At 36.2% G+C, this 12,796-nt stretch overlaps 2 protein-coding genes across 2 annotated transcripts; both read left to right on the forward strand.

Annotated features, from left to right (window-relative positions):
• Positions 1-3,694: 3,694 nt before the first annotated feature.
• On the forward strand, positions 3,695-9,117 carry LOC107771346 (3-phosphoinositide-dependent protein kinase 2). Its single transcript, XM_016590696.2, has 11 exons — positions 3,695-4,438; positions 5,209-5,389; positions 5,498-5,550; positions 5,788-5,889; positions 5,965-6,073; positions 6,159-6,237; positions 6,345-6,510; positions 7,654-7,788; positions 7,909-8,075; positions 8,450-8,672; positions 8,777-9,117. Exons 1-11 carry the CDS (start codon positions 4,259-4,261, stop codon positions 8,858-8,860), a joined length of 1,479 nt encoding a protein of 492 aa, XP_016446182.1. The 5' UTR covers positions 3,695-4,258; the 3' UTR covers positions 8,861-9,117.
• Positions 9,118-9,945: 828 nt separating this feature from the next.
• Positions 9,946-12,508, forward strand: LOC107771347 (uncharacterized). The gene is made up of 3 exons (XM_016590699.2): positions 9,946-10,083; positions 10,911-11,204; positions 11,334-12,508. Exons 2-3 carry the CDS (start codon positions 10,924-10,926, stop codon positions 12,163-12,165), a joined length of 1,113 nt encoding a protein of 370 aa, XP_016446185.1. The 5' UTR covers positions 9,946-10,083; positions 10,911-10,923; the 3' UTR covers positions 12,166-12,508.
• Positions 12,509-12,796: the final 288 nt, after the last annotated feature.

Genomic DNA, 12,796 nt, shown 5'->3' on the forward strand with positions numbered 1-12,796 from the left:
TTTTTAGTGATAAAATCATGTGTTTAATGTCGTTTACTTCTATATTACAGGTTCTATGTGATTTAGAAGTGATCTTGAAGAAACCAAGTGAAACGAGTCAAAAAGAAGCTGAAAAGAAGAAAATCTAGAAAATAGCCTCAGTTGTCGCAAATGCGACACTGACTTGGGAAATGCGAACAAAACAGAGCTCACAATTGTAAGAAATACATCGCAATTGCGAAGTAAGCCTACTCAAGTTATGTTCGCAAATGCGAAGAAGACTTTGCAAATGTGAAGTCAAACCAGGTAGTCAACCTTCACAAATACGAAGTCTTGATCGCAAATGCGATGGTCAACAAGATAGCCAAAGTTCGCAATTGCGAACTTTTGTTCGCAAATGCGAAGATCGCGCTTCAGTTCTGGGCAATTCTGTAATTTCACATTTTTTTGCCCCAAACCATTTAATACCTGAGTTAGCTCAGTTGTAAAGGATCTTTTGGCTTATTTTTAGTTCTAAAAACTAGAGAGAACAAGTTTTGGGAGCTAGGGTTTGCACACACACTTTGGTATGAAGATTTGAAACTTTTGGTTGAGAATTTCTTACACATTTATGTTCATTTCTTCATTTTATTGCTTTGTATTGAATATCTAAGTGTGTAGTATTTTATCCAACACTTGAATCTTGTTTATGGAAATATACTTGTTTAAAGTGTGGATTAAATATCTTGTTGTGCTTATGTATTAAATGATTTTTATCTTTTTATGAAGTGAGTTATTGTTTCTTTAACTATTCTTGTTCTTTAACGTTTTCAAAGGGATTAGCTAACCTTAGGACTCTCCCATTAACTTCGAATTAATTTTCGAATAGATTATTTGGGGTTGGGAAAGATTAATGAACAAAAACTTGAGGCTTTAACCCTCATTTTATAGATTCTACCTAGGGATAGGATTGAACTACTTGTAGCCATATCCAGGTGTGTTTAATCTCCTAATTCTTTTAGGGATAATTCAATTAGGAAGTCTTATTAGTCTTTGGAAGAAACTAACATAGAATTATTACCCGTGGCTAATTAACATAAACTCACTCATAGTTATAAAATCGTGAAATACATTGGATCGTTAGTTGCACATGTGCGGAGTTAGTTGCAGAAGGGGGCCCTGAGGCGCTCCTGCGAGGTTGCAGAAGCAGCTATGTGAACCGCAAAAGCGATTTGACTGGATAGAACCTATATAAGCGAGGGTTCCGAGATTTTCACCATTTCTAACATTTTGAGCTCGGATTCTGGAGATTTTTGAGAGGATTTTCAAGGGGATTCTTGAGATAAGTTCCTTGTGTTTATCTTTCTTTAATAATCATGTTTCCCCACTAATTTTCCACATTGTTGCTATATTTTTGAGGTATAATTTGGGAGTTTGAGACTACGGATTTGGAGAGTCGATTTTGGGGATTTGAGTGGCGATTTGAGGTCGGATTTTTATAAATTTGGTATGGTTAGACTCGTGGTCGAATGAGCTTTCGAATTTCGTGACTTTTATTGGATTTCGAGAAGTAGGCCCAAGGGCCGGGTTTGAACCAATATCAAATTTTTGAGTTTTAACTTAGTAATTTCTTGTAGAATTGATTCCTTTATCCCGTATTGATTGTATGTTATTATTTGCGGTTAGATTCGGGTCACTTGAAGGCCGATTTGTGAGGCAAAGGCGCATTGGAGTAGGTATTTGCTCGGATTGAAGTAAGTAACACTTCTAAACTTGGTTCTGAGGGTTCGAAACCCCAATTTATGTGTTATGTGATTGGTATTGAGGTGATGCACATGCCAAGTGACGGGCGTGCGGGCGTGCACCGTGAGAATTGTGACTTGGTCGATTCCATGGCACTGTATAGTGGTTCTATCTTGTTGATCTCCGTGTTTTCATCATGAGATAAAGTAATTGAGTTGTCAGTCATGCTAGATATCATGTTTAGGCTTTATGCCGGTACTGTTGAGACCTATAGTGGTCGATTTTTGTTGTTGTCTTACTGATTTCATTGATACTTCGTACTCAGTCATATTCATTCATTTCATATCATATCTCAGTCTCTGTTGTTATTTATTGATACATCATATCATTATTTTCGGGCTAGCTTTATGACATTGTGAGTCCATGAGAGAGATTAGAGAGATTGATGATTGAGTGAGGCCGAGGGCCTCATTATGAATGACATTTATGGGATCGGGTTGCACATTGCAGCGGTTATACTGATTTATGATAGCGCTTGGGCTGAAGGAGCCCCTTCAGAGTCTGCACACAGCTCCAGTGAGCGCGGTTGATTATATTGAGAGATGGATCTTCCTTGGACATGAATATTGTCCGAAGCATTATATACCCGGAGAAGGATCTTCTCCACGGGCTGGATTGGCCTTACTCAATACTGGGTGACTGATACTTAGTGATGTATATATTCCGGGATGGATCTTCCCTAGGTCGTATGGGCCATATATAGTGCTGAGCGATTGAGCATTTGAGAGTGTGAGCACATGAGGCTGTTAGCATGGTGCGGCACATACGGCACGCGCATTGGCATATAGAAGTAGAGGAGTTATATTCTCCATATCATTCAGATTTGATCCATTTTCCTGTTTTGAGTTACCTATCAAACTTGAAAGCATGTGTACGTGTCTGCATTGTTATTTCTATATTGAACTGTGCCGGTTGAGTTCGTCACTTTTTTCAGTCCAAAGTTTGAATTTTTTACTTATTGAGTTGGTTGTACGCACGCTAAACTCTGTACCTCGTGTGCAGATCCAAGTGCTTTTGGTCACGGTGGCTGCTGAGTGTGGAGTCAAGATCTCGGAAGACTATTGAGGTAGCTACATGGCGTTCACAGGCTTTGACTCTCCGTTATTATCTTTATGTGTACTTCAGCTCTTATTCCTTAGACGTTATAGTAGATTGTATCCCGGTATAGAGGCTCATGTACTCGGTGACCCTCCGGTTTTGGGAGAGGATTGTATTGAATTACGAACTTATTTTCTATTTTCAAAAAGTTTTTCCTTAAATATTAATTGCTTCCGTATTTTTCAAAGCTTTTAGTTATGTTGAAATAGTTGAGTAATTAGTTTGCCTAGTTCCACACAGGCGCCGTCGCAACGATTGGTTTTGGGTCGCTGACAGTTGAAGCTATTCATCAATACATCCAAGCACCGGTTACAAGGTAAGGCCCTAGAAAACTTTACCCTTTTTATTTCCCAAGAAGGGAATTTGCACGAATTTTTTTTTAAAATGTACTTGCACAAAAAAAATAAAAAAATAGATCTTGTAAAATCCAAAGAATCCCATTATTTAAAGTGACAGTAAAACCAATGTAATGGCAGCATGCAATGTAACTAATGCCATTTTTGAAGGAATCCCCAATCATAGGTAGCAATATCATCCTCTCCCCTACCCTACATTTTAGGACCTATACATATATATTTGTTATATACATAAAAAAAAATACTCTATATACTTCCTCTCTCCTAATTTAAATGGTGTATTTTTTTTCCAATTTTTTTTATATTTAAAAATAATTTAATCTTCAACTTTTATTTTACAACCATATAAATACTTATGCTTTAGATCACAAATTTTAAAGGTATTTCTTTCTTAAACTTCATAAAATGGGACATATGAAGTATTAACTTACTCAAAAAATTCAATTTATATTAAAATATTTTCAAAGAAATTGGATTTTGGAATGGAATTGCAAAAATGAAATGATACCCATCATTCATTTTCATGTGCTCTTCAATCCCCATAACATATTATTACAAGCATTGTGCTATTATTCATCAATGTCTCCTTCTTCCCTTTTCTTCTGAATCTTTAATCTTAATCACCTTTGCTTTCTAGGGTTTAGAGAAAAGGAAAAAAAGAAAGAAACCTAAATAAAGCTCTCACCTTTATATACACATATATAGACATAATTACTGGTGTCTCTCTCTCTCTTTATTTTTCTTTTAAATTTAATTTTTTATGGAAATATAGAAAGATATTTGCATGTATAAGGAATCATTTGCTTTTGGGTGTCTGCCTTTGACATATGGAATTTGCTTTATCAGTTTGGTCTCTCTTTAAAAAAAGAGAGAATATATAAAGAAAATATGATCTGATGTGTCATGGGTTTCTCTCTTTTTCTGCTATTTCATCATTTGCTGTGAAAAAAATCCAATCTTTTTCTGTTAAATATAAATATATTATATTGTTTGAACAAAATAAGGTTGTGGGGTGGTGAAAAGATTGGATTTTTAAGGGTGAAATGTTGGCATTGGAAGGTGAAATGGAGAAAGAATTTGATGCAAAGCTAAAAATTCAGAATAATTCAGCTCCTAATACTACTCAGAGATCTAAGAGTTTTGCATTCAGAGCACCACAGGAGAATTTTACAATTCAAGATTTTGAATTGGGAAAGATCTATGGTGTTGGTTCTTATTCCAAGGTCAGTCTTTTTTTTTCTCTCTTCCTTATCTTTTTATGTCATTTCCTAAAATATTTCAATTTTGGTAGCATTTGTACTGTTGGTTTTTATTTCCTCAAATTTGTGCTTAGCTGTGATAATAATAATAATTCTTTTAGCTCCTTTACCTTCATTTTCATTCTCCTTTGTTGGCGTTTGATACTTGTGTTTCCTATGCTTCTCTTTTGGAAAATTTATAGTTAAAACAATGTTTTTGTGTGTGGGGGGAGGGGGTTGGGGGGGGGGGGGTTCTATTGAGCTAGTCCTATCATAAAAAGCCTCTGCACAAGAGAAAATGAGAAAAGAATGGTCATTGTCTTTGAGTTTGCAGAAATGTAGTTTCTAGGCCAAAGTGAAGAATATAATTTAGTGTAGTTTATATTTGAAGTTTTTTCTGAATTTTCTGGTAAGAGGATGTTCATTTGAAGAGATTAATACTCATAAAAGAAATGTTTCATGGCATTAATGATGTTAGGAATGTTAAAAACTCATTCTTGTTTCATTTGCTTTTGGTGTAAATAGAAGATTCTCATTTTTGACACTGACTTGGTGTGTTATATATAGAATATATCTGATTTGTCAAAAAGAAGAATAAGAAAAAACTTAGTGTAATTAATTAAAGATCACACTCCTCAAATTGAATTTTACCAAGTTAAGTTTAATTTGAATGGGAATTATGGTGTCATGCTTAATTATCTGTATCAAGTTTAGTTTTACCATTTACTAGTTACTTACTTTCTATGATATATCAGGTTGTTAGAGCAAAAAAGAAAGATACCGGGAATGTTTATGCGTTGAAGATCATGGACAAAAAGTTCATCACTAAGGAGAATAAGACGGCTTATGTGAAACTAGAGCGTATTGTACTTGATCAGCTAGATCATCCTGGTGTTGTCCGACTATTCTTCACCTTTCAAGACACTTTTTCGCTGTGTGAGTAATTTATATATTCTTCATTATGAGTCTTTTTCCTCCATTGTCTGCATTCTGGTGTGGAACTTTGGTTTGTCTAATTTAATTGTATTTGGCTGTATTCTGAAGACATGGCGCTCGAGTCTTGTGAAGGTGGAGAGCTTTTTGATCAAATAACAAGGGTAAGTAAATGAAGAACTTTGATGCATGTACTCTTTTTTGTTGTTATATGAAGTGCCACAAAAGAATGAACATCTTCACAAAAGTTTCCTGTATATTTGTGTTTTTTCCTGTCGAATATTGGTATTTTCGTGAATTTACTGAAAATGTTTCCGTCCTTTCTTCAAAGTAGTTCTCTTCTCCAAAGTTTGTGACTGCTTGTCTGATGTATAGTGTGCTTTTAACTTTGGTGGGTGCAGAAAGGCCGTTTGTCTGAAGACGAGGCACGTTTTTATGCAGCTGAAGTTGTAGATGCTCTTGAATATATACATAGTATGGGATTGATTCATCGAGACATTAAGGTATTTTGACAAAGTGGACTGTTGCGTGAATAATATATGACGGGTGGGGGATTCTTACAGTTCGCTTATTGGCAGCCAGAGAACCTGCTTCTTAGTTCAGATGGACATATTAAAATTGCGGATTTTGGCAGCGTAAAGCCAATGCAGGATAGCAGAATAACAGTCCTTCCAAACGCGGCATCAGGTAAATATTGCTTTCTATGAGGACGCTCGTGAGAGTATGTTGTTGTCTTCCTCATTATTGGATTGGTTGTTTTTCTTTTATCCAGATGACAAAGCCTGTACTTTTGTGGGAACAGCTGCTTATGTCCCTCCTGAAGTTTTAAATTCTTCTCCTGCGACTTTTGGGTATGGATTTCAATGCTTCGGAAAAGCCAAGTTTTTCCCTTCTTTGTGTTGCATATGAATCCTATATGTCTAACATCATTATTCGTTTTCTGGACATATCGTACCAGAAATGATCTTTGGGCACTTGGATGCACGTTGTATCAAATGCTTTCGGGAACTTCTCCATTTAAAGATGCCAGTGAATGGCTCATCTTCCAAAGAATCATTGCCAGAGATATCAGATTTCCAAATTATTTTTCAAATGAAGCCAGAGATCTTATTGATCAGTTGCTGGTGAGCTACTATTTCATACTTAACCTTCACTTCCATCCTGTGGTTCCTCTTTTTTCTTCCCCTATTATTTTACCTTTATTCCTTTTATGTCTTAAATTTTTTATGCTTCCCCATTTGACTGAACTTCATCTTTAAGTTTTATTGCTGAAGCTTTCACAACTTATCTTTCTGCTTGAGGTTATCTAGAACTATCACTTCATCACTTTAAACTGATTCTCAGGACTTTCAAGTTTGTTACTTAAACAGTGTAGCGTTTTTACTTTAAATTATATACCTGCTTGAAGTGAGGGATGACCAGCTTTGTTGGTGAAGTTATAATATTTCTGATCAAAAGTTATATCTAGTTTGTTCTTGGTAGTATGGAGCATATATTTGTCTATCGACCTATCTTTCTCTTCTGAATAGAACAGGGAATAATCCCTCCGAAGTGATGTTACTTGAATGTTTTTTGTGGTTTTGAGACGGTACGAAGATGCAATTTTATACCTATTTATAATATGCATTGGATACCTTGCTAATGGAAAGATCTCTTTTTTGTTGGGAGATATGAAAGCTAAGAGTTTTGTGGAGAACAAAGTTTTGTTTTTATTTATAAATCGTTATCAGGCTTCACTTAATTCCTTGCTAGTAGGATATAGTTGTTCAACGTTGAAAATATTGAGGGGGCAGAAGCTTAGAATATTGAGTGCAGTTTTGCCAGATATAAAATTTTGGTCACTGCAGCTAGTGCTTTCCAGTTCTGAACAAAAAACCGCTTGTGTAATGTGGGTTAAAGAGGCAAGAGTAACATAAACTGAAAGAATTCTCCTTTTTCTTCCCCCTTACCCTTTGGTGGAAATTTTTTGGGGGAGTGCAGGGAGGGAAAGGAGCTTTTTACATATTTGTATATTTTAATGGTAAGTAGGGAGGAGGAGGTACTGTAATAAGAAGTCAATGCATGATTCAAGGAGATGTAGTTGATATTTCGGGAGCAGAACATTTGTGCTAATGCTAGCGATTGTCACAATGTCTTTTACGGGTTTCTATGAAGATTAAGGTTATAGAAGTTCGAGTTGGGTGGAAAATGTCTGTGGTATGCTAGATACATTTTCGTATTGATCTTCTCTTTTCTGCCTGACTGGCTTAAATGCTCCAACATCTCAGGATATTGATCCTAGCAGAAGACCTGGTGCTGGACCTGATGGTTATGCTTCGCTGAAAAATCATCCTTTTTTTAATGGGATTGATTGGGAGAATTTAAGGTCACAAACTCCTCCAAAGCTTGCTATGGAGCCAAAAGTAAGTCATTCCCTCTTTATGTTTTAGTCATTCAAGCCTCATTTTATTTTGTCCTGAGAGATATTTCTTTTCCGGTTAGACATTTATACAATTATTGAAGTGCTAGTTCGAATCATTTAGGCCCCGTCAACTCATAGCAGTGGCGACGAACAAGATCCTTCATGGAATCCATCGCATATTGGCGATGGTTCAGTTAGACCTAGCGATGGAAATGGCGGTGCTACATCAACTTCTGAAACTGGTAGCATCACCAGGCTTGCATCGATCGACTCTTTTGATTCAAAATGGTAGGATCCTGAACTTCTGCTTACTTACCTACATAATGAAAAACACTCCGGAATATTTTTTATGCAATTTTTATTTTAACGGTGATGTCTGGGCTAGTTTGTGCGCACCTCATCTAGTTCCGCGGGATACCTACTCTCTCACCAGCAACATATATCAGGTAACTCTTTATCGCTGTCCACCTAGGCTTGGACGAATGGGAGTAAATCACCTAGTGTTTTGCCTCCGTTGGGATTTAAACCTGAGACCTGAGAAGCAATTATCTCGTTATCCTTTTTAATAGAGCTTCATAAGTACGTAAGGGCTATATTCTCTCTCTCTCTTCCCTGTTCATAACTAATTCGTGTTAATTTGTTTCTTGTGATGACATCAACAGGAAGCAGTTTTTGGAACCTGGTGAATCTGTTCTCATGATTTCCATGGTGAAAAAGATACAGAAACTTACAAACAAGAAAGTTCAGCTAATCCTAACAAATAAACCAAAGTTGATTTATGTAGATCCCTCAAAATTGGTGGTCAAAGGGAACATTATATGGTCCGACAATCCTAATGATCTTAGTATTCAAGTCACTAGCCCTTCACAGTTCAAGATTTGTACAGTTAAGTCCCTTTGCTTTTCATTGTATATTGGTAGTGAAGCTGTTATTAGCTTTTGCCAACTCATCTCGAGTTTAACTATTTCGTTCAACTTGTGATCATACAGCCAAAGAAAGTTATGTCATTTGAGGATTCTAAACAACGAGCACAGCAGTGGAAAAAGGCGATTGAAGCTCTCCAGAACCGGTGATTCTGGTCTTTTTGTTTCGACTACACATTCTTTGCAAATGTAAGGGAATTGTAGAGCGTACGGGGAATCCAGAAACAGTTGGATCCTCCCAAAGAATTCTTATCAAACACTAAATTTTACAGCTTTACTTCTTGTAGAAATTTTCACCACACTTTCCTCGGATGAAGCTCACACATTTGTATTTTACAGACTTGCAAGGACAGAAGTTCTAATTGAAAGAACTTGGAGAGCTGATTTGTCAGCTCTTTCGCTCTCTATTATTTTGATTAAGTGCCATTTATTTTCATTGTTCATTACCTGACAAGGTAGTACAAACTACCCTCCGCAGACCTCACTTGTGGGAATATACTGAATATATTGTTAGTTGTTATTTTCATTTTTCAAGCAGACTATGTTTGTGGAACTTGAGAATTATAAATATATACCACAGCAGAAGAAAGTCATGATTATGCTTAAGACATTTTGATTTCTGATGATTATAGTTTTAAATGAATGTGATTGTAGGGCCAAGTTTTGTAGTTACTGATGAGGATCTGGTATATGTTGGTTGGCCTTATAAATTAAATCAAGTTACACTCCTGTCACACACCATCTTTTTTTCTTTTTCAAAAGAAATCATAATATTACTTCAGTAAGGTCAAGATTTGTCCAAAAGAGGAGCATACTTATATAACAGTCATTTACTATAAATAATCATTCGCAAATCCCAACGCTCTCCTTGTATAGCGTGTACATCTTCATCAGCAAATATGAGATATGCATTATATCCAAGCAAGGCTTTAAACTCAATTTCCATGTATAAAGCACAAAGAGTTGTAGCCTTCAAAATTTACAACTTTTTTGCCATTGCAAGTCTAGCATTCATGCTTCCACCTAAGGGCGGAGCTAGAATACATGTTATTGATTCAGCCGAAACTAGTAGCTTTAATTTAAACTCCATATTTGTCTTAAAAAAAAATATTGAATATGTACAAATTATTAATTTAGAATTCAAAAATTTAAATGATTATAATTGGGAAACCATAAACTAGTTAACAAAACACATCCCTTCCGTTTAGTATCCATATTCTGATTTTCGTGCCTCCCTGTCTTCAACCTTCAGCGAAAAGGCTTAAAAAAAGCTGAACTTTTCTTTCATTTTGAACTACAACTCTTTTACGCCATTAAAACTGGAAGAGCTACAATTTGCCGTACTACACTGTAATTGCGCTTCATGAAACAAGGTAAACGTCAAGTCCATAATCTTTCTCGACTTTCTTGTTCCAGCAGTGTTTTAATTGGCTAATGTAGTTGACGAGTGGGATTAGTTAGTTTCTGTTCTCTTCATTTCTTCATCTTGAAAGAGACTATTGTATAACCATTCAATAATTAAGATCTGCTTAGTCAGTCCTTGTCCAAAAAAAAATGCTAAGTCAGTGTTGAGATGCCCCTTACCTGTTTGCTAAAATTCCTGAAAGAGATTGCATTTATGTTATGTGTAAATTTCAAGTCCCATTATTCAGGGAGTTAAATTTAGCATCTTTTAGTTCATTTATGTAGTAGACTGCTGGGTGTATGAATTAGCGCAAAAGTGCCTCCATCTTATCAGGAAAACTCTCAATTGATAAAAATACCCATATAGTTGAAGTACTGCAGAAAGTAACGCGAAATTCACTGAGTTGTTCCATGATAAGTCATCACCCACCTGTGGTGATTAAAAGCTCTACTTTTGACCAGGAGATTTAGGGGGGAAGTCACGTGTTTTGGTTTAGGAGAATAACCTGCTATAATCTCTTCTTCCTCTAACTTTGCTCTAGATTATTCTATGAAGTTCAGAATGAAAGAAAGTTTAGTTTTTGAAGCCTTAGTTTCGATGAAGTTGGAACATAATCGGGCGGGAGGGATAGAATTGAGAGATTTAAGGGATGTATTTTAGGTTTGGACCATAGTTCAGAGATGTTTTTAGCCAAAAACTCCTATAAAATTATTAAACTTGTAACTTCATTTTATTTTTCTCTAAATTCCCAAATGAGGAAGATCATTAATATTTATTGATCGTCTTTCGTTCAAGGTCATTAATTTTCATGGCGGCGACCAAATTGCTAACAGTCTCCATAGTATTCGTGGCGCTTTCTACATTAGCAGCAGCCACAGGTGTTGGATTTTGGAGAAGAAAGACAAGAGCTGATGAGGAGAAAATCCGAGAGTTGGAAATATCTTTGAAGGCTGCATTGCAAAAATGCAGTGCTGAGAGGCAAGGCCGCATTAGAGCTCAACAGGCATTGAGGAAAGCCAACTCAAATAATTCTAATAATTCATATCCTTTGGCACCTATTGCAATCACTCAGTCATGCTTCTCCACGAGGTAACATTTTCTTGTTTTAATTTTTTTCCTAAAAAGTCAAAACTGCATTAACATTGTGTTTTATTGTAGGGTTTCTTATTATTGATGGTACTGTAAATAATATTGTGTGGCATTAATATTTTTCATTAGGAATGGGACTCCAAGGCAACCTTTGATTGTACCTCTTGCTAGAGCATGTTTAGTATTTGATCCAACTCGAGTTCCACCTGCATCTCTTGAGGGTCTTGAAGGCTATTCTCACTGCTGGATAATGTATGTCTTTCATCTAAATACGGATCTTGACAAGTTATGGAAGCATCCATCTCAATCTAAGTTCAAGGCAAAGGTAAGAGTACCAAGGCTGAAAGGAGAAAGGATGGGTGTCTTTGCGACAAGATCTCCCCATCGTCCATGCCCTATAGGCCTCACTGTTGCAAAGGTTGATGTTGTGGATGGCAATAAAGTTTTCATTTCTGGTGTTGATTTAGTTGATGGAACTCCAGTTCTTGATATTAAGCCATATCTTCCATATTGTGATAGTATCCCTGGAGCAATGGTCCCCGGTTGGGTAAAGGTGGATAATATGTTAGCTGTAGCATCTGTTAACTTCTCTCACGACTTCTCTGCCTCTCTTGACCATTGTTGGTCAAGAATAACAGAGAAGAAGAAGAAGATATCCCTTTATACTTCTCCTACTGAATTTCAAAACTTGATTCAACAAGTGCTGTCATGGGACATTCGATCAGTATCTCAGAGAATTCGGCCTCATAAGACTGAAAATAGCAGCATGATCTCTCAGAATTCAGACTGCCAGGATAATGTAACGCTTGAAGATGATGACAGTCAAGAGACACTTCATTTTCCTGATGATATTGTTTACCACCTTATTTTGGAAGGCCTTGACATCTCCTACAAAATTGACTATGACGGCAATGTTCATGTTGAAAAGATTGACCTTGCATTCCAATCTGAAGAAACTTGAAGAGACTTAAGCAATTTCATGACAAGAGAGAGCATGTTGGTTTGTCTTACCGCATTATCAGCTAGTTAAAATCTTCATGTTGTACTTTTATCCGCTGCAACATGAATCATGTAGGTACGGCTGATCCAAACCAACCTTTTTTGGAGTTTTACCATCCTGGCTTCTGCATATTCGTTTCCCCGTGCAGCTATTAGATATTTGATCAGGGTAGTATTTACTGCACTCTAGCATCAAAGAATCATACATATCAACTAACTGCAAAGATGAGTGAAGAATCTGTAATGTGCCTAAGGTAGAAGAGTTGAAGTACAATTGTTACCTTATCTTCCATTTATCGAAGTGATATCTTATAGAGTTACAGAATCTACAGTTTGATCCTTTTGTCCTAGAGCTGGCAATTAGATCCTCAATTCGGCAGTGCTGAAGTGTAAAATTGCTTATATTCACCTAGATTATGTTTCTAGCCGAGTTTAACAGATGATTAAATTTTATTTGGTATGATTCTGCTCTGTGCAAATTGCTTTATATTTTGGTTGTATATAATTATTCTTGTAAGAAGGGAAAGAGAAGAAATGGTTTTTGAATTTAAAAAAAGATTGCATTCAACCCTTGTCTCAAAATGAAATGACAT

This window comes from Nicotiana tabacum, chromosome 11 (assembly GCF_000715075.1).
Source record: "Nicotiana tabacum cultivar K326 chromosome 11, ASM71507v2, whole genome shotgun sequence".
In the NCBI taxonomy this organism is placed as follows: domain Eukaryota; kingdom Viridiplantae; phylum Streptophyta; class Magnoliopsida; order Solanales; family Solanaceae; genus Nicotiana; species Nicotiana tabacum.